This window comes from Dreissena polymorpha, chromosome 4, assembly GCF_020536995.1.
Source record: "Dreissena polymorpha isolate Duluth1 chromosome 4, UMN_Dpol_1.0, whole genome shotgun sequence".
In the NCBI taxonomy this organism is placed as follows: Eukaryota; Metazoa; Mollusca; class Bivalvia; order Myida; family Dreissenidae; genus Dreissena; species Dreissena polymorpha.
The window spans coordinates 23,343,411-23,366,804 of NC_068358.1; the positions used below are offsets into that span (position 1 = coordinate 23,343,411).

Here is a 23,394-nt window from a genome sequence, read left to right on the forward strand (position 1 = left end):
AAACAATCTTAACTAGGCTCAAACCACAGACCCTGGAGTAAAAGTTTATCGCATAGACCACTCAGACATCCGTGCTCATACAATGAGTAATTTGTATTTTATACTTTATATAAGCAATCATCGTAGTATCACAAACTATAACACAAACAGAACTGTCAAAATTATTAAATCGTTTCGCGTTGCAACGCTTTATAATTTTCAGGTTTTTAAATCGTCAAAAGATGCATATGATGGAGCGTGGAAAATGTTCAGTTATACGGTTTCCTCGCAATTTTCATAACTACTACAAAAAATTTCGAATCTGAAACAATTTTCTTTAATTTTGTCACTTTAGCAAAACACGAAAAGACCCCTTCAAATATTTCAACAGTTATGCTTCTATTTAGGTATTATATAACATAATTGCTGCTATTTCTGATATAACTTCTCTCGGAAAACACGGTTCTTTTATGTTGTACTTTTTATGTTAGATTGTGAAGTAATCTTATACCAAGTTTCCTAAAATAATTCCGCTTTAGTCAAATAAGTAAATACAACTGCTCTAAATGTCTGCTACGCAGCATACAAGTGTTTCAACTGTGTCTGTAGTTCTTCAAGTTTTGTAATAACTGTATCCCTCAACATATTACCTCGGGTTGGCAGTCGTGTTGTAGAGTCTGCAGTTGTCTGAAAAACATTCGACATACACCAATGAATAAGTGTTGGACGTATCTAGTAACATTGGTTAAGATCAGATTGTTTAGAAAATAGTTCCTTGCCATAAATCAATTAATACATGCTTTGAAAACATGTATTTTCTCCTGAAACAGCAGTAGGGCCACTTTGTTTATAAAACATATATTAAACAACGATATGGAAGAATGTTACGCACACGCTGATAGTTACTCGCAAAACACTTTTTCCGGTTACTCAAACTAGACTGAAATATTTCTATTCTAGAACGTAGTATTGTGATTTTCGTAATATTTACTTTGCTTTAATATAAAATTATCGAGTGTTTTTTCCCGATTTGTATTACTTTCTATTAATCTAATAGACCTATTCTAGTGCTAAAAACAAACATAATTTCTATGGTTTTACGCATAATAAACCATAACAGACCTTAAACGGTCAATGCAAAGCGGGACCTCGGAAACCCCATTCTTCTTATTTAAGTATGACATCGTTATATACCTCACTTTATATACTGTTGCAGTTTATAGCAATACAAATTGTTAGAACCAGCAGTTATTTAGAGGATGCTTTTGCAATTGAAAATCGTCAATGTTTAAGCCACAAACGTGTTGAAATTTCTAATCATTACCTATGGTTAGTTATGAGCTTCTTTAAGGCTTTGTTTTAAGAACTTATCACGTTGCATGTTTAAACAACACATGCTGTAATATTTTGTTTTCATACATTACTTAGCATGCTTGTATTTTAACGCAATACTAACGGTTAGCGATACAATTTTGGACGAAGTAACATTTTATTGTAATCAAAATGTTTTCAAACATCACCAAATAGTTTAAATGTCACATACTTTAACACTAAGTATATGAACAGGTGGGATATTTTGTCAAACCTCCGCGCACACCATCGACGCCATTGTCAAAATATAAAAGAACATGATAAGACCTTTCATTATGCATATAATACTTAGACAAAAATAAAATCCTTACAGCTATGCAAAGATTTTCTTGTGATGGCAGTGTTTACCACCAGTAGCCATGGTGAGGTTATCGCTGCAAGGAGTTTGATTTTTGGCATCAAATTCTTTTCAAACAATGCAAAACACACTTCAATGAGAAGCTACTGTTAGAGCCAAAGCACTTGAAGAGGTTACACTTCTGAAAAAGTTAGTCACCGAAACGTTTCCCGTGTATTGCCAGATTTCCGAAGTGTTGCAGCAGTACTGCGTCGGTAATTATAAACATTAAATATAAATGCAATAATTAAACTCTATAGTCGCCACAGTAGTGACGGACACATCTGAAATATTTACTTTATAGATATGTAAATGGTTAGGATATAATAAACTAAGAGGTTTAAAGTACATCGCTGGTTTTATCTTAACTTAAAACGAAATTCTTTTTAATTTTTATGTTAACGATACAGATGTTACCACGAACGAGACATATCAAAAACTGTATGCAAACTGTACTTGTCAAAATCATTGTGGAATCTCAACTCGTTGTGTTTAATACCACATGGGCAATATGACTTAAACAAACAATAATAAAAATAGACAAAATAATTGATTTTTGTTTTCCATAAAAATTCTAAAAATGCATGCTGACGGGCATAGTTTGATCACACTTACCAGAATGCTTGAAAAGAAATCCACTACAACTAATTTGTGCGCACATTATGGCACAAGTTGTTTTTCGTCTGTAGCTCTTCAATGGTCGACCCGATGTCTTTCTCATAAAGACGGGCAGGCAGGTCTCCTTTCGTAAATTTGAATGTTCGTTTTGCCGCCATTGAAGGCACTGCCTTTGTACAAACTACAGCCAATACCACTAACTTTATAACCAGTGCATGTGCCATTTTGGAAATAGTCGGCACGTGTTTCGGAATATATATATATATTTACTAGCCTGTAGATGTAAAATATTTTCACCAACCAAATTAAAGGATCAAGACAGCTTTCTTAATGAAATATTACATGTTCAATGCAAAGTGCTTTTCTTTTTCCTTATAGTTTATTTGACACTTCCAATATTAAACGTTTCATTCAAATCGTCAATTTTTCAAAATGTATTTTCTAATTATAATCCTAGTGACGAATACTCGTTTTGCAAACATTGAACGATTATCCACCTCTATAGTACCTGTTAAAAACGTTCACTTCTATAATATTTTTCCACAAGCGTAAAACTGATCGCACTGTTAATTATGGCCGTCGGTTATGTAGGATCATTCACTTTGATGATTTCTTTTACAGAAGAAATTAAAATAAATTCTCTTGTTGATCGTATTATAACATGTAGACGTCGTTTACGGACACATATTTCTTATTGAATAATTAATCTGTGATAAATTAAAATGTGTCCAGAAAACTAAGCTAATTTCAGCATTTGTAAATGGAATTTAGTAAGCAAACAACGTTTTCGTGGTATACGAATAATTAACTAAATACGTTTAATATATCGATGTTAAAACGTGTGAAATTGAATATTCTTGAAACAACAGCTTTGGCGTAAGCTCCTTAATATTGTTTCTACGTTCCTGTTATCTGTATGTCAGTAATAAAGGTCATTCGTCTGTGCTGTTAAGTGACCGATTGAATCACTTTAGTCAGTTATTTCTGTCCGTATGTCAGGAATGTCATTGAACAGCTCACAAAGAGAACATTACACCTTTTTTAATTGTAAGATTTACGATCCTTTTGGATAAGGTTATCTGTCCCAACCCAGATAATTGTTTACTTACGTTATTTTTTTCAATAAAACTTTGTGTCAACAAGAAAGCGTCGTGTGGTAGTATGGATAAAAAGGTACTAGTTATTCGGATAAAGCACATCAAAATAAGTGTACAATACCATTATATATCGTTTAACATATCTATATATACCTTTATTCCTCCATATACAAGACACGAAGATCAAAACACAATATAACTATATGTAAACAATGGTTAGATAGATACAAACATAAACGATATATATGGATGTTAATATCAACATCAGCAAAAAAGAGAACTTTATAACCAATATTATTTAGTAAAACTGTGTTATGTTACGTAGAAGAGTCTCCAAGTTGTCCCATCCAGGAGGCAAAAGCGAAATTTTAGACAGGGAGCTATGAGTATCGTGATATCACATTCATTATATAAAGTTAGAGATATCCCCAGGATATCTGTAGCCTAGCACCGAAACAAGAAATTGCTAGACAGGCGATTCCTGGCTGAAAAAAAAACTATTTAAATGTACTGTATATACTATATATAAGTTAATGTAATCGCAATGTAATCATTTAGTGAGTCCCCTACTGTAAAAACATTTTGCAGACTAGTGATAAAAGTTTTGTATGATTAAGGTTGTTATAGTTTATATTAAGAAACATCCGGAGTATATAATTGCACTGCTCAGAAAGACTAGAGCGACACATCAGGTTGAAAGCACTTAGTCCGTTTGTGTCTATTATGGTATTCCATAACTGTTCACGAATGTTAGAATTCATATTACAGAGCAGAATACGATGGTGCAATATATTCAAATTCACTCCATTACAAAGTGCACATGTATTTATATACGCGGGCATAGTAAGTCGCCCAATTACTCGCATTGTCTTAATACATAGAGAGGAGAGTTCAGGATTATTTCTGGCGATAGTCCATAAACCACACACTCCGTCAGACCGTAATATTGTTGAGCCAAGAAAGGGGTACTTCTCTAAACACTCTTGAAACAGATTTACATTCCTTTTTTGTGTAACATGTCGGCGGAGCATGCTTTTCCACAAACTTTTCACCGGGAACAGGCCTTCTGCACTGTATTGATCCAGAATGTGGTGTAGTTCGTACTTGCATAATATCGCACGTATGTCAGGAATAAAACCATGGCGTTGTTTGTCAAAGTTTTCATAATACAAGAGTCTGCTGTTAAACAAATGTTTGGCCATGTATGTATTTGGCAGGTTACAGAGTTGTCCTATAAAAACCAGCTTTCTGTAATCAACTATTGTCTCCATAGGCACGGCATGGATAGCACATAAAGTAAAGTTAGTTGCAATGTTTCTTGGCAGACCCTGTATGTGTTTTAGGCAAAACCTATGAGAGCGTTCTAGCTTAATTATGTCCTCTGCACTTATTAAAGTCCACAGTTCACAGCCATATAATGCTTTAGGTATCAAAACAGATTTATAAACTTTTATAGATGTTGATGGATTGAGTGCAAGGGAAGATATTCCACTATTAACGATACTCAGTTATGTCCCTCGAAGCTTGTTGCACGCGCCATCAGCCATTCCTGCAGCACGTAGAAACGGGTCGCACTTCAAACCGAGGTGAACGTAGGAAGATGCTTTTTTGATTGTGTGAGTACCGAGTTTGAAAATTCGGTTTGTCTCTCCCTTCAAGCGTTCATTAAAAACAACGACTGCACATTTGCTCGAGTAATATTGGTACTGCCACTGTTTTGAGTAGTTGCTACAGATTTCCAGCATTGCATTTAATCCATGAACAGAGTATGACAGCAACAGCATGTCGTCGGCGACTGTAGGTGAGCTGACCCGAATATCGTACACACAAAAACCAGCCCAAGATTTCTCTAAGGTACTGATAAGCCCGTTGATGTAGAGTAAGTAGAGCAACGGGGAGCTGCGTTCACCTTGCCTCGTGCCCTGAAGGACGTCGAACCACTCTGAGTGATTCCCCTGATACCGGATACAGCTAGACATGTTCGTGTATATAGTACAGAATGCAAGAAAGCATGTGCTGTCAGTGTCTGTTTCTATATACAGCTTGTAGAGCATCCCGCGGTGCCAAACGGTGTCGAAGGCCTTTCTGCCATCCATAAAGCATGCATATAGCTTGGAGTTGGACTTTCGTGCAAAATTATCAGATTCACGCAAAATGAAGGAAGTCATTAGGCAGAGTAATCCGTCTTGGAAGCCACCTTGTTGTTTATTAATATTCGACATTATATTTAATTTTGACCTTGTCAATAGGACTGATTCGTACAATTTTAATGGTTCAGGCATTTTGATGTTATTAAATTTCACACAATATCAGTGCTTATACACGTCTGATTGAGCTCAAAACAAGATATTAATTTAAAAATATTTATTTCAGCTCGATAGCATCAAAAGCTTAAAGATTATTTTACACACTCTCGAGTCCGTTTCCTGGGTCTAGAACCAGTTCGTGGTCTTTTTAAGAGAGATTTAAAGAACGCTCACATTTTGGGGATTGAACACAGGAACTCCCGATCGCTAGGCGGACACCGTATCAATTATGCAACGGCGACCTGTGAATATTTTTTGAATGAATTCAACTGGTTTTAGATATATTGTGTTATATTAAAAACCAGTTCACGTGTGGTTTTAAGCTTTGTTATTAGGTGAACTCCCCCCCCCACCAACAAAAAACAACAACAACAACACCACCAGCACCAACAACAAATGAATCGTTAATTCTCAGAAAAAGTAAAATCAATGATAATCATCACAAATACGAAATACGATGGTAAAACTACCCTTATATATGAAATTATACAAGCGTCGATTTGACGCAGTCAGATGTGTAAACATTTGTCCAATCGTATAGTAAGTATTGCAGACATTGGACAAAGACGTGACTGCAGGAAATTACAATTATAGATGCACGTAGGTCCCGCTATGGGAAAACGGTACATAATGCATTTGCGTAAAGTGTCGTCGCAGATCAGCATGTGCGTCATGTACAGACTAATCAGGGACGACACTGTTCGCTTTAACTAGATTTTCGTTTGGAAGAAATTCCTTAAAACAAAAATTCCAACAAGCAGAAAGTGTCGTTTTTGAGATACGTGGCCCCCAAATATTTATTATCAATATATTTTAACGTTCAGCACTACACAAGTCCGAAAAGAACCTCAATTTAATACACTCATGCGGAGAGACAATTCAAACTGGACAATATGAACGCAATGTTTTATCTTCACTCCCATCACGCGCATTTATATTGATGATTTTGCACATTTTTCAGCCGTTTTTTTGTTTGTTTTATATTGTTTCGCAACATAATTTTATACCAGACATGTGTGCACCTAAATGTTTTGAAACCGTGATTAGTCAATTGTTTAAGGATAAAACATTCAAACATGTTATATTATTTAAATACTAGGTTACACTATTGACGATGTAGAAACGTTGAAGTTTTCTTCGATCTTAAAGTTTAATTTGATCATCACCATCAAATGCCTTCCAAACGACACATCAAATAAAGCGGCCTCGCTAAGAGCAAAGCCTATGACACAAACGCGGAAGTACATTTTCTTTATCACGAATATCATTGAGACATGTTAAATATATTTTAATCAACGTATTTCAATGCCTCGTGTTGTATGTTATCTAACCAATTTCAATACTAGCTATTTGATAAATCGGCCACATTTTCAAACTGACCTTTTTTGAATAACTGAACGTTTTAACGCGTGATAGTGTACATAACTTTGTTCCACATCAAAATAAATGAGCATCTGTCTGGGAAAGTGTCGTCAAATATTAGACTGTGCATTCCGCACAGGATAATAAATGACGACACTTTTCGCTTGTATGGATTTTTGTGTTTATAGAAATTATTTTCAAACGGAAATCAACTCTTGTGGTAAAGTGTGGCGTATATTAATGCGTTACTTTAAACATTGTTTAAAATAATATACTTTGAATAATAATGATTTATAATCCAATAATGGATTACAAATTTTATTTGACAACCTTTGACCGTTATGATCACAAAAAAATGTATATTTCACAATGGCTGAACGATGTTATTTTTTAACGAAATAGTTGTCGGGTGCGCCAATGGATCGAATAGAAATAATTGGTATGATTGCAAACAGAATCAAAAGCCTTTAAAAGATAATAAGCAAAGTACAATGTGGCTAAATGAAAGGTTTAAATTTTCGATAAATTGTTCGATTACTCGAAGCAATGATACAATCAATTAACACACCAAGTCGGACCTAATGTTATTTTCTGAATTAAATAAAGCTTCGACCATCTAGACTACACCTATATTTTCTAATTGTTTGGACGATATTATTAATTGGGTACTATTTTTTAATGGTAATTGAAACTACTGTTCTTCAGAAAAGCGATACTTCTCCAAATAATCCGCATAAAAGAGGTATTCGACAATGCTTTCCATGTTCACCGCATTGTTTAATTAGTTGTATGGGAATTCATTAGCTAAAACTATAATTGGTTTCAAAGTTAGAAATATATGATATAAAAGAGGCACTTTTTGCTGCCGATGCTTTTTTCTGATAAATGGTTCACAAAATACAACAATATATAGAGGTTTGAGGATCATGAAGGGTCTCCTGATTTTTTTTTCAAGGAAAAGGTTAAATAGGACAGGTAGACATCCCTGAGGATACTTGTTCATATATAATATCCCTTCAGAAAAGTCGCGATAATATAGCTTCTGTAAGATGATTGTTTGTTGCATCAACGGGGGCTTAAGTGAATCATCACTGCGAGGTCTTTGTGAATGACAAGTGAAATTGTTCCTTATCATAACACTCGACAAAAGAACACATTATTAAAACTGTATTCACAGCATTGAAACGGTAAATGAAAAGCCTAACTTTAAAGTTAAGCATGACTTTTTGTTTCGCAATAATAGTGCAATGTAACTTGATGACGCAGATCCGACTTTTAAGATGTACTCTGTATAAGCAACATATTCTCTAAATCATCATCGATAATTGTGCAAAATCATGTATTACCAACAAAGGGTTTTAATTACAAACTTTGTAGTTTGATGGAAGCTGGTAAGCGTTTGGATTTAGTGTTTTTGGATTCGATATCCTGTGCAGGTACATATTTTTCTCTGAGACTATAACTATTTTAAACTTTTCCAAATTTTTCAGTTCAGTGATTTTTTAATGTAATTATATTTTTCAAAAATATGAAACTCTGTGAACATGTCCCTTAAGGAACTGTTATCCGATTATAAGACATTCTGTCCGAAGTTCATTATGCTAACATGAAGCATTTTGATACTGCGTGCATATTTATAGGATGCAATAAGGTAAGTTATATCGCAATACGTTGTGTTAAATTTAAAAATAGAAAGAGGTTAGTCAAAATTACAAAACATATATATTTGAATACCCAAAACTTGTCATATACGATTTTTCGTGCGGTTTTAAGATAATGGATAAAATCATTCTTAAACAATTGTAGCATACTTATCGAACAACATGACAATACTGGATACTTTGTTCATGAGCTCTCTTTCAGTGTCTAGACAAGGATCTTACAACAGTTAAGGATCTTATTCCAATTACACAAATTCCTATACCGGTGTTAAAAACTATTTGGTGATCATATTTAAATGAAATCGATTTACTTTTCTCTTTGATTACTTGTATTTTATGTAATTAGTAACACGTAAGAAGACACAACATAAAACACAAAAAGTAATATAAACATGACTTAAGCTTGAGTAACCACATTGGAACGGTAAATGCATTTGGGGTTCAAATTAGTTTAAGGGCAAGTTTAATTTAAAAAAATGCTTAAGTACTTCAAAATACAATCAAATAGAAAAATGTATAAATGTAAAAACAATACCAGCATAACTGACGTCGTTTATCAAATCTGGTCTGAAAACCTCAACGTATATGTGTGTATTTTCATTTAGATTTTCTTTACAGCTAGATATGGGATTGTGTCATTTTACTAAATCTGAATAAGTGAGTCAATCAGTTAATTTGTTTTTTAAGTATGGTAATAAGACTATTTACTAAAGCTATGTTTGTTGTTATTGTTTTACAGATTACTGATTATGCATGATATTACCATGGGTACAATGTTTACATGTGCGGTATAACAGTTGCTGTAACAGTGACTCTGGGGCCCTTTTGATTGGCATCATAGCCCTCTCATTCAGCATAACTAGTCTGCTCTGTATTTTTGTGGGTCTTATTTGCATTTGTACCAAGAAATGTTGTCGACAGCATGCACAATCAGCTCCTGGTATGTGTATTTTCTTACAAAATGTGCCTTATCCTCGAACGCAAATATTCAATTAACTGATGGAATAAAACGGTCATTGCTATGCGTTGGATATATGATGATGATAAGAACGCAAGACACGTATATTATGTTCATTCTTTATTTTCATAGTGCTAAATATAAATTATGTTTTTCTTTTATTTGTCGTGACAAATCTCCAATTTACAGGCATGGCGTTTGTAAGTGCTGTGCCTGGTTACCACGGCTATATGCCACTTATGCATGGCCAGCCAATTACGCATACTCAGGCCGCTTAGCATGGTCAACCGATGATGTATAATCAACCTGCTGTGCATTATCAACTAGTTAGGCATGGTCAAAGACAGCAGACAATCAGCAACAGAGACGTGCCTCAACAATCATCCTCTTTCTTTGTACCGGAGGCGCCATCAGAAGCCATTTAGGCTGTGGAATGTTCTAAGCATTTTCTCCGCCAGTAAATGCATACATCTTAATGATAGTATTGTGTATATAACTTGCATATAAATTCTGCTAAATTACAACTTTTGGTCTGCTTTGGCTGTACAAACAAGTTATCGTTGATGCTTCCTAATGTTCATTTCAGTCCCTTCATGAAGTGTCTTCTTGCATGTAATTGACAAGTAAGTGCAAAGATTTTGATTGCTTGCTGAATTGTTTATTCAGAATACTAGTGCTTTCGACTTTTGTAGTACTGATGTAGGGGGCAGTTTAAGACCTCGTAGATCTTTTTTTCATGAACTGCGTTGTCATAGTACAGGGAACCAATAGACATTTGAGGATACTGCTTGCGCGCATTCGCCCCTGTGCGTATGTATGTGCATGCGTAAGTCTGCGGCGTTTATGTGTATCTCGCGCGTTTGTGTGCATTTGTGTGCATTTGTGCGCGTTTACGTTTGTGCGAATTCGGACTCTGAAGCTGTATTGTGCGAAGACTCGGGATGTGAACCAGTATCAATTACTATTTTACTTAAAAAAATAATTAAAATTTGAACGATATAACTTCAATCTGCTGATAATTGAACTTCGCAAGGTCAAATTGGGAATAGATTACACTGAAGAAACCTGTTAAGTAAGGTGACAAAGATCTAAACAAACCAGCACCGATCTGGGATGAACTAAGTCCGCCCGGATGCGCAGCGAATGTACCAAGCTCTAATGTAGCTTGATAGCTTTACTCAAATTTGTCTTGATAAAGTGATGGGTCACTTACAGAGAATGAACATTTTGAGCCGAAAGTAATTTTTAATGAGAATTAAAGCACGTTTTTATGCAGTGTAAAATTTTGGATTAAAGGTGAGGTATGTTGGAAAATGAAGTTTATTTAAGCTAGAATGTGGATTTTCAATACTATAAAGGAGCCCATCGTGTGGTCCTGATATATGACTACACTCGCTTACTTTTATGAAGATCAACATTGCTAAAATAAAACATAAACAAATGGTGTTGAAAACCTTATGAACTACGTTGCTTGATTTTAACTTTATTAAAAATGGTTGATTTTGAGTTTCTTAGTTTTGTTTTCAACATAACTGTGTGCAACTGTTGCACTTTAAAACAGAACACATATTCTTAATACGATTGCCCCACGACAGATAAAAATGAAAACACAATGCTTCAAACTGTTCAAAAGATGTAGATAAACTTATCTAACAAAGGTATATGCATGAAACACATTCATACATAGATTCAGGTCTGTCTTCACCTGGCGGCACAGAGGGTACGTGTCACTATCAGTATGCAATGTTTATTCAATACAAAGGAAAGTTTTACAAAAACACGAATAATTTTTTGACCAGTATCATTTACCCAATACAAGTACCATTGAAGAGCAATTGGTGTGTGTGTTGTAGCGGGTGTGGGGGTGTGGTGGTCACATGTGCATCCAACTGGTCCAAAAATCGAATGTTTACGTACACACGCAAGTGCGTGGTGCTTATTATCACTATCGATTATGCTTAAGAGTACTCATTTAAAACGGCATAACGCAGAGCACAAGGGGCCTTCATATTCGCAAATGACACCTCACATGTAATTGTCGCGTTAATTTAACATTGCTGTAGGAACACTATAGTCATGTTTCGTTTGTCTTGTATCAGCACTTTAATAGGTGACGTACGCAGACAGAATTGCATTATCGACTTTTCGTAAATAGAATTTAAAAGTTTTGCTGTTCGCTTTATAGCTAGCAGTAAAACAAGCAGTACAGTATGTAAAAAATGAACATCCAATATGTACGGTCTTACCTTTTTATATTGAGGAACCTTTTGGAATCCCGATGGAATCGTAGTATCGTTCAAATGTTAATACATACAATTTTAGAGTGCCCAAATGCTATGGTAAAGGAAATGTTACCATTTATTACAGTGCAATGAGTGATTGGAATTATTTGCCAGATACAATAAGTATTTGATTGTGCGACTTTATCCCGACCATTTCTTATAAAGCAAGTTATGACTACGGTTACGATTGCTGTCCAGTGCGAAATGGTGTTGTGGAACTTTTGCAGTATGTTATATTGTCAATACAAAGCACATCTGGAGACGCAGTTATATATATATTAGCCATATCAATGAAAATACACATATCTATATAGCCGTAACATACCGCCTTGTCGTTGTGGAAATTTAGATCTAATTGTTGACACTCAGTTAATAACAATCGTATCGATAGCAGGAATAATCGTATTAATCATGTGAAACGCTGTAATCCTAAAGGCTTACGCCAATGGTGACGAACGTTAATGAAACCCACCATAGCAACTCGCATGCCGGATGTTTCCTGACATTTAAAGGTAGCAGACTTTGCGTAACACGTAAATAATCAATATTAACACGTGTTCACAGTTTTGCAAAATGAACACTTTCAAAATGATTTTCATAACTCACCAGACTTGAATGTTTAAGACATTTGTTATTTGTGATTTATATTGACGTTATATATAACATAACATAGAAATAGAACATACCAGAACATTCCGACCACAAACATTATATTTCAAAATACTCGAAAACATTTATTCATGAAATAAAAATATAATTGGCATTGCAGAAGAAATGCCAATACAATACTTTCAAAATCACCAGTTTGGACGAATGTAGAGTAATAATTCAAAAAAATCTTGAACTATATATAAGAAAATGAAGTTTGCCTTTAGGCAATCCAAAGGAAAAGGGCAGTATGTTTAGTATTTTCAAACTCTAACACTGGTTTTAAAATTTTGAACAATACAAATATTGTTGATTGAATGCCTCTCTTTCACTCTGGACAAACATGTATGACATGTATGTCATGACACAAACACGTCAAGGGACGGAACTCTTCACAGATGAAAATGGATACATAGAAGACAAAAGACATAAACACTGATATTTAACACATAAAAACCATAGAGTAAAATTGACTTATCCTTCATTAAATCAAGAGAATATATTAATCATCAAGTAATTACAACGTGTCTGTCATATCAGTATACCAGTTTACATTTTCAAGTCCGTTCCCCATCAATCACTTTATCCTCTCATTTAGCATTCGTTATTGAGAAACCGAAGTCAACTGAGGCCACACAATAATGATTCAGCCTAATTTGTACGGTCTTCAGTTTAGAGAATGCCATTATATATATATAAGTAGCGAATGGCACTATCATAGAAATATTATGGGAATTAATTAAACGTTACACTTGTTAATGATAAGTTTTGGCACTATGCTATATATGCGAAAGCGATCTACATAAAGTGAGAAAGTGAGATATTTTCACTGAAATGAACCTTTGTCAATAGCAGCAAAACTGAACTACTGCAGTCAAACTTCTGATTTAAAAACATTAAAAGCTCATATTCTTTTGTTTTTAACTATATAATTTTAAAGAAACTAACAGAATTGCACTCAAGATATAGGATGTGATAAATATATAATGTTAATAATTATATTTTTTGTTGAAATAAATTTTAAAAGTAAACTAAAAACATGACATTTGGCGATTGTTTTAACAAAATATTTGGCGGTTTAAAACGATGGATTTTAACCGTGTTTTGAGGGGAGAGGTTAGATAAGAAACCTGACCATGAACAAGTAAATTTCATATGCATTCAAATGCAGAATAAATGCAGGGATAATAATATTGCGGCTATTTTATAATAAACGATCAAACAAACATACGATTAAAATTAAAGTATAAACGATCTTCAAATAATTGACACTTAACATTTCAGTCAACAAATAATAGCAAAAACAAACAAAAGCAGTCACTTATATTTCTTCGTTGTTATTATTACACTGTTTTTTATTAACAGTTATTTTTATGAAATAATTTGAAATTAATCTGAATGATAACATTCATTTTAACATCACATTCGTATCCATTTCAAAATTTGGGTCTCCATCCTTGTTGCACTATTTGTGTCAGTTTCATTTCCTGAAGATCTCCAAGACCAACCGCTTGACAAAATTTCCCCAGACAACAATCCCGAAAGAAATGACCGTCCAATTTCTCTTGCAAGCACATTTCAGCCACTTTCGGGTTGTCTGGAAAACATTGCTTCATACACTCGTGTACCTCGAAGGCAGTAAAACTGTAAAAGTTTTCTTTGAGTTGCCAATTGCCAGCTGTGTGTATTAACCCATATGGTGGTTTTGAGTCTTCGTCCACTTCGAACCCAGTATGCGTATTATTTGCCTGTTCTGTTGGTGTAAGCGGAAGTGGTCGTTCTGGAGGTAAATGCCTTCGTTGTGGAGAATTCGGAACGTTTCCCTTGGATGGCGTTGTACAGGGCTGTTGGGAAATCGACTTACCACACCAATCTGCATCTGTGTCGGTGATATGGTCCGTATCTAATCTTTTTCTAAAGACATGGGTCATTCGTTTTTTCGTGCCTCCCAAAGCATAAAGCATTTCTTTATGGATTTTATCGAAGCCCAGTCTTGCCTTTGCGGTACATTTTTCAACCCATCCTGCTTCCTTATTATGAAAAAGTAATAAAACGTATAAAATGAAATTTGTATAATCATTTTTTAAATCTTTTTAAATAACTGTTATATGACACCAAAACTGTTACATAATCAGTCCAGGGCCCGTATGCACCAACCGATTCTTAGACTAAAGAATAAAGAATAGACTTAAAACCAAGAAAAATGTGTCCAGTGTTTGAATATATACAGGCCTCCACTGGTGATTATGTCATTAATAAAATGTTCTATATGAAGAATAATATAGATAGAGATGTTTACTGCAGAGTTTGACTCAAAATTAAAGACATTCTTGAATATTCTTATAAAAAGAATTTTCTTTATTCTTAGACTTAAGTCTAGGAATTGTTTGGTGAATACGTGCCCGGGTGTGTCGTATATTTTATCATAATACCAGTGATTGTCATCTCTAATTTGTGCATGTTTTGCTATTTATTTAATCTCGAGTAGCTTTGTGAATGTGTACTCAACCATGTTTTGAATTTCAACAAAATAAGGTGTATAAAACTTAAAACCTACCTTTGGAAATGTTGGAGGTTTCACAGCAGGTTTGGGAATTTGACGCTCAGGGCGGACTGAAGTTTGTACCTAGTTAAAAAGACAATACTTAGGTTCATGTCCCTTATTTCAATTAGAGGACCTGAAAGCCCTAGCTCGCTCACCCGAGACATGTGCAAATTTGATATGGTCAGAAAAAGTATTGGAAAAATTGCATTCTTTACTATTAAAGTATATAAAAAAAAAGTTACCTCTATGGTTAGGCCAATTTTGACTCAAGGTGCATGATTTGTGCAAAATAAGTAGATGACCGCTATACTATAATGCACACAAAATAGACATCTTACCAGTTCGGTTTCGGTGAATAAGATTTGTAAAGGTATTTACTATAGAAATCTGGTAAAATCATGTGACACACGGGGCGTGATAAGTTTTGTCCCCAGGGCATGATTTGAACCAACTTAGAAACGGAAAACTATGCACTATTAAACACCAAATACCGGTTTCGTAAAAGATGTTAGAAGCTATTTACTTTGTAAGAACTTTATGCTCAGGTGAGTTAATTAAGGAAGCAAGTAGCATATAAGATGGAATTTTGACCCACAGGGACACAATTAAAAAATACGTTCATAACAAACATATTACTTTGAATCGAACACCAAATCGTTTGACCTTGTAGTTATAGCGGATATTTTGACAGTATATTCTGTATTATGTATGTTCCATATACAGTACTGCAAATATTAGGCATTTGAAAATTCCGAGTACTCAATTATCCGGACTTTTAACGTACATCAAGACAGTAATATTCCCAAATATCTAATTGTTGATAGGATAGATAAAGGTTTTATCTGTTGTAAAATTGAATCATATATAACAAAAACTGTTATATAAGTTTATATAACAGCCTTTTTATTTCAACAGGCTCAAAAACATATATTAAATGAGGATGATTTTGATTGTGATACATTAAAGTTTGTATTCAAAACAAAAATAAAAACAGCAATAAAGAGCAATTTTCTAAAGCGTTAATATGGTGTCCAAACCAAAAGGAAACAACGGAGACCATTATGACAAAACTTTGTATCTGTTTCTGATTCGATATCTGATTTTTGACGAACTGACTGCCATCAATCATGTCGAATTGTTACATGCATCAGTGTCATATAGTGTTTTAACAACTGCAGATCAATTTAGCAATCAGCAAGAAAAGTGTTATTGTATATCGTAATGTATTTTCGATACCTGTCAAAATTGTCAACAAAGTTGGCAACAGTAAATGTGTTGGAACTTTGAAACAGGGTCTCTCTAGAATTATTGACGTGAAGTTTGGTTAATATAGGATAATATCACGGTATCCTAAAATCTCCCCACGAGCACACAGTTGCTAAAAGACAATACAATTATCCGACTGTTTCATAATTTATATTGAGTCTTCAATACCACAATTAACCGTTTTTTTTTTATTTCTGGTTTTTTATTGTTGTTCTATATTTTGTTGGGGGGGGGTTACATATTTCTTTTAGCATTCTTCACTCAATACAAACAGTTTGTACATACACAACACGACAAAATTACCGCCATCATGCGAAATTGGGTGTAATGCCATCAAGCGTAGCTCGTTACCATGCTGTGCATCCGCAACGTCTGGCAAGCGGCTTCGCATGCGTCACTTTGTTGCGGACAGCATATCTCCCGACTAGTCTGCGCGAATGCGCATGACACCCATGATCGCATGACGTTTATTATATGTTACATTAAATTACACCATACTACAGTACACTACATATATACCTACTACTAAACGTAAAAATAAACTGTACCGCATTACTCTTAACCGATTTATTATTAGTGTATGTATTGAGAAATTCCACTTTTAACAAAAGTTTATGTAATCGGTTTACCGGGTTTGATGTAACGGCGCTGCTTCTGTAGTCGTTTGCATTTTTTGCTGTAACATAAACCAAATATACATAAAGCTATTGTGACAATTCTAAATCTAAAGATGAAACAGCTGCACAATTAACATATGGAAACCTTATATTTGCACGTGGTGTTCTATTCATTGAAATAATCCGATTACAAATCTCTATCACTTAACAAAACAACACCTTACACAAAATTACACTTAACAAAAAATGGGGTTACCGCCTTGAAACGGTTTAAGACAAACATTGGGTATCAAATCGGTTTTCAATCCAAACCTCACATATCTTCACAAAACATTTTAGTTTTTTTGTCATCATATTAACACAATGCAAATTACGTAGCAATACAATATTCTACTTTTAATGTAATTACCATTAAGGTCGCAAAAATGGATACGATATTCGTGAGATTGTAAGCACCTCAAAATTGTTAAATGAAATAAAATAGTATTTCTTATCGCATAAGAAATGTAGATTCTGACCCGCACGGTATAAACAATTGCAGATTTATTGCGCTCAGTGGCCACTGCTGACTACGAAATATCGCCCGAATGGTTTCATTGTATGAACATGGGATTTGTGGTATGGAGCAAATAAAAATAATGAAGCGCATGTAACTGAAAAAGTAAAAAATATAAAATAAATATGACATAATTAAAAACAATTGTAACGTTTATGTGATTAGTGATTATGGTTGGTCGTCTAAGATTTTTGCCCAAGATTGTTGACGATGGACGTCTAATCATTTAGAGCAAGAATGGATGATCTAGTTGAACAACTGTATGCTCTGCCATTTTGTGTCGTCGATAAGTGAATGTTTGAAGAACACATTTGCAGAAGTCGTGGTAAGGACACACAACGATAATTGTATTTAATGGATATGGGATTATTACATGATAGGCGTTCTAACTTCTTTTTGTTTTGCTAACGTTCCAGTAGTTGTTAGTTTTTATATATAGAATGATAAAAAAAAGTTACATGATAGACATGCAGTTAATGGAAGCAGTATGAAAGTTTCTTACAGCATTTATATTGAAACGACGTAAATCACTGTGTCTGTTAGTGTTTTTCTTATTGACTGTCAATAAGTGATCGTGAAAATATAAAAAGTATCAACATTTCATATTTTAGCACCTTTACTTGCAGCCCAAGAGATTTGGCTTATCGTCAAAACAATTTTCAAAACATCAGTTGTTGATCAGTAAAAGCACTGTTAAATTCAGTTTCCGATCGAAGTTGGTTGATATTATTTGAATAGATTGCGATTCAAATTATAAATAAGTATAACAGATCCATTAAACGGGAGTTTAATTGTTTCTGTCCGGGCAATAACTTCAGATTCGCTTCACATGAACATCGTTACAAAAAAACATATCAAAACATACTGTTATTTTATTAAATTGGCTGAAATAAGATACTGTGGTTGATCGGCTAAGATTGTTGACAATAGGTCTTTAGTTTATAAAACTGACAGACTGGAACTGGTTCAGAAATAAATACTATGCCCATGGTTTGTTGTGTATGAGTGGAAACTAAACAACTCATGTTAAGTGTTTAACGGTCTCATACAGAATTATAGATCAAACGGTGGGGCAGATTATTTTATTAAGAGTTCATGACTTGCAATATAAAGCGTTGAATGTATTTGGAGGCACTGTTCTATTAATATAAACGGAATGAGCATGTTTTTCTTCGCTTTTGCGCTCGCATCTGATCATATCCAAAAGGGAATACAAATATTCAACTTGTGCTGCTGAATTGTTTAACCCTCAAAATGACAGTGTGCGTTTAGTGACAAACAGTTTTTATCAATTTAGTTTAACAACTATAAATAAACATTGTTCAGACAGACAAGATGAACCACTAGTCTATTAAGGATTGTATCTTTAGTTTTTATTGCGTTCAAGGAGGAAGCATTCACGGTTAAAAGTTTCATTTTTGTTACAGATACACGAATCTATCATGTATGTGTGGCCAATTTCAAACATTCAAATAAAATATGAAATGTTGCCTCTGTATATCTTTTCCAAAAACATTAATATTGTTGTTTAATATATTTAAAAGTATTACTATAATATACATTTTGCCCTTGCCTGCCTCGAGTGAGTCAACTTCATGACCTTGATTTGCATAATAGCTACGCAACACCTGTACTTATATATTTCCATGCTCTAATAAATGTAGCAAATAGCTTTGACAAGTCATCGTTAAGTTGTCGTTTAGTTTCTTTCTTCACTTTAAAATCATTTTAAAAATACATATAGAAAGTATGCAATTATTGACATACGTGATGCTGAATATGGGTCCACCATTATATCACCATCTGCAAATAAAACGGAAAAATAGTGTGGTGTATGTGTGTAAACTACATTTATTGCATACAAAATATGCTCAGCGTATTTCTTCATGTTTCGCAAACACGTGATTGAGATCCAGTCGATTTTTTATCGTCCGAATATGTTATCGAATTGACATTCGGGACTCATGGTATTTGTAAATAACTTTAGAAACATGATATCAGGACAAAAAATTGTTGTTTTAAAAATAACTTCCAGGTTATTGCAAAACTAATAACATTAAGACTGAACGCGGTTGTTAATTGTTTTGCTTGATTTGTATTTGCGATTGATAATAATGTTGTTGTTGAAAATCAATTGAGTATAGTATATGCTCTCTAGTGGTTGTGGTCAGTTAAGTATTTAAATGTATGATCTTTACAGATTTCGATAATAAATGTTGAAAAATGTATAAACCAAAACTCTTCAATTAAATTCCAAACAAATTTAGTTTTACGAAAATACTTATTTGTTGCACTAACATAATTTCATTACTTTATCGGCCAGATAATTTATTTATTGAAAAAAATAATATAGGCAATTGCAAATTACAACATTATCTTCATAGATGTTTATACAGTACCTAGTTCCAAAAAAGCCATCATAGAAACTGTTACACATGCATGTTGGCTATATTTTGGCCTTTGCAACAAAACGTATTGTTAACAGTTACAATCCCATTAAACGTTTTAATTGTGAAGAAACCCATGCGTATTGCATAACATATAGTATAGCCGATAATAATCAATCGGCATCACGTACCTGAAAGAGATAGGTAGTCACTTGGTCGTTTCAGCCATGTAAGAGTCCATGCTTTGTCACGCTTTGTGGGAATCACGAATAAACTCTGCCTTATCCACTCATTTTCTTGATAATCGGTAAAGTTAGCATCAAGATATTCGTTTCTATCTTTTTCACGTGCGATTTCATTGATGCTGACTTCAAGACTGTCGCAAAACGATTTTGGAATCATCGCTAGATAGTTGCTAGCATTATCATTTAGCCCTATCTTCTTCCATGCTATTATCTGCGATGTGCGGATAAAGAGCAGCAATTCTAATGGTCCATGAAACAATGCGTACGCTTCGCGTTTTTTCTCATCGTCTTTTAAGACAATGTCGCTCGGGAGCATTGTCTCAAACATGATGTGTTGCGGTAATGAAATGCTTTTTTGCTTCAGATCCAGGAGGGTGTAATACCCAGGGTCATCAACTTCCACCATATTAGCAACCTGGTCGTCTCGAAAATAGAACACACAATCTCCAACTTTACCTTTTAAATACCTGTACGAGGTATATTCACTTTGTATTACGCCCTGTAGTTCGAGTATTGTATTGTCCAATACAAGTTTGCCTGAACCCGGACTTAGCCCTTTAATACAGGATTGCATGTCACCGCCAATTTTTACAAATCTTGGGAGATTCTCCAGAACCTTCGCAAGAAAAAAGCAATATTAAGTCATAAAAAATGTATGAGTCTGTATTTTAGAACTTCACCTTCATTGGTTAATACCTTAAACAAAAAGGAAAATAATAAATTTACAGAACTCAGTTACACCTGTAAACTGTATTATGTTATGTATTGCACAAAGAACATTATGAGAAAACCTACACATTTTATATAACCTGTTTAACATAATAAATATAACCGCAATTATCCAGTCCGTTGCCATTAATAGCCCATATAATTGGTAACAATAACACATTCAAGGGATATGTTCACAGATTTAGGCATATTTTGTAATGTGTCATTAGAGGCTGTAAATTGATAAATGTAAATATCGGAAGTAAAACAACTCAAATATAAAACATCAACAAACAATTTAAGAAAGAAAAAAATATCCAAACCATTGGCTCTAACCACTGACCCTTTCAGTAAAAACTAAACGATGAAACCACTCGGTCATCTGAGCTGATACAGATTCACATGTATTCCTACTTAATATACGCCATAAGGGTAGTGTCACAAAATATTACGATAAAAACAGACATCTCTAAATTATTCCATTGTTTCGCGGTGGTTACGATTTATAATTTTTAGGTTTTTAAATGATCAAAAGATGCGTTTAACTGATATTTCAGAGCATGTTAAATGTTCGGTTTTAATGTTTCTTCTCACATTACTAAACGAAGATCTGCAAACCTGAAAAAATGTTTTTTTAATTTTTTCAATTTACCAAACCGTGAACAGGTCCCTTTAACACCGTATATAATAATGACAAACCTGTGTTATAGAGATGTAACGCCTAGGCCGCGGAGATCTGTTTAAAATCTTTACTTTCCCCCCATACTCGGCAGAAATCCAAAACTCTTGGCCTTCTAACTTCTTCCGTACTTTGAGCAACACATCTCCTTTAGTTTTACGTATTGCATCTTCATCGATGATAGGCAAGACTCGAACACGGGCTATATCAAGGTGCTCAAGTTTATCAAGTAGAATATCATCATCATCAGGCAGGTCTTCTTCGTTTGGCACCTCATAATCTGACGCAAATGTTCGCACAATAACTGGAAATTTGCGATTACCGCTCTTTAATTCCGTTACCGTGACAGCCCCTTCCTTCAGATACGTATTTGTCGCCATTTTGATTCATCCTCTACCACACATAATTACCATGTCAAAGGATTAAGTTTGTATTTATTTCAATCTAAAGTTTACATTAGTTCTTAATGTTTAATAAAATGTATTTCAAGTTGCATTTGAAGATTTGATTATTCATAGTTATGCTCTTGAAACCTTTCATCCGATTGCACTTCTGATTACTTAATGATTTAAAAAAAGAAAGTCAACACTGCTATTGGCAAGATGAATACTCAACGTCGCGCTAGACTAAGATTGGATAGATTGACAACATTAACGAAATAATCGCATGTCTGATTTCATCCTCACGTGAATGTAATCATTTAAACTTCCTCGTCTTTACACTGTTAGTAAACATGGAAATAACCGGGTTTCTTTAGGCCAGATAAAAATGACAAGTTGTTTGACGGAATAAGCCAACAAATTACACCAAACGAGCGTTATACAAATAAAAATACAAGTATTTGATTTCAGTTTTCGATTTTATCAGAGGCAAACAAACAGCGCTTAGTATTACATATTTTATCAATATGTATTAAACAGTTTTTTCAAACGCATTATCGACTTAAACATAAAGAAATACAATAATAACGCAAAATGTTTTAAAATATAGATCGTTTATTAGCCAAGTTGTTGAAACATCTGAATACATTTTTGTTTATTCTTAAAAATATCAGCTCTAGAAAACACACATACACACACGGAAAAATAAATCATTATGTTAAATAGATGCAAAAACAGTTATTGATACATCGACACACGGGTGTCTTCAAACTTTTAATTAGGGTTCCGGGGGGATAACTTCCTATAAACGGGTATATAGGTGTGTGCCGATTTTATGGGGTGTGTTTTTCGACAAAACGTATAGATATGGGTATGGTTTTGAGCATTTAAGTATAGATATGGGTATTGAAATCAGAAATTTGTTTGTATATAAATGCATATATATTTTAAACTATCAGTATTAAAAATGGGTATGATAAATGTCATTAAATGGTTATCAAAACGTAAATTTCAGGAGCGGGAAATATATAATAGCAAATTCAGTATACTGTTTTGATATGAAAGAGATTAAAATTCTAGTATTAAATGTGTCCACTTTATCAAATTCTAGTATTTAGATGGGTCCAGTTTATCAAACTTCTTGTATTGAAATGGGTCCACTTTCTCAATGGTATCGTATACAAATGGGTATGCTTTAAAAAAAAATCTTGTATAAAATGGGTCTACTTTATCAGAGTTCCGGTATAAAAATGGGTCACATTTCGGAAGTCTCAGCGGGACTCCCCTACCCTAAAATTTGGGAAGTTACCTCCCCCCCCCCCCCCCCCGCCCCGGGGTCTTCATCCTTGTTGAACGATTTGTTTTAATTGTATTGCTTGAAGTCCCGCTTAA

General features: G+C 34.1%; 1 protein-coding gene across 3 annotated transcripts; it reads right to left on the reverse strand.

Annotated features, from left to right (window-relative positions):
• Positions 1-316: 316 nt before the first annotated feature.
• LOC127878067 (uncharacterized) lies at positions 317-22,317 on the reverse strand. 3 transcript variants are annotated; one of them, XM_052424477.1, is made up of 6 exons: positions 21,643-22,313; positions 20,182-20,851; positions 19,371-19,406; positions 17,060-17,106; positions 15,177-15,245; positions 12,583-14,649 (listed from the first exon to the last, which is right to left on the reverse strand). In XM_052424477.1, the coding sequence occupies exons 1-6, from the start codon at positions 22,000-22,002 to the stop codon at positions 14,056-14,058; spliced, it is 1,776 nt and encodes a 591-aa protein (XP_052280437.1). In that variant the 5' UTR covers positions 22,003-22,313; the 3' UTR covers positions 12,583-14,055. The 3 variants fall into 3 exon arrangements, with proteins under 3 accessions (XP_052280439.1, XP_052280437.1, XP_052280438.1); XM_052424478.1 differs by having other exon boundaries at positions 20,182-20,931; positions 21,643-21,782; XM_052424479.1 differs by lacking the exons at positions 12,583-14,649; positions 15,177-15,245 and adding an exon at positions 317-666 and having other exon boundaries at positions 21,643-22,317.
• Between the last annotated feature and the right edge of the window lie 1,077 nt (positions 22,318-23,394).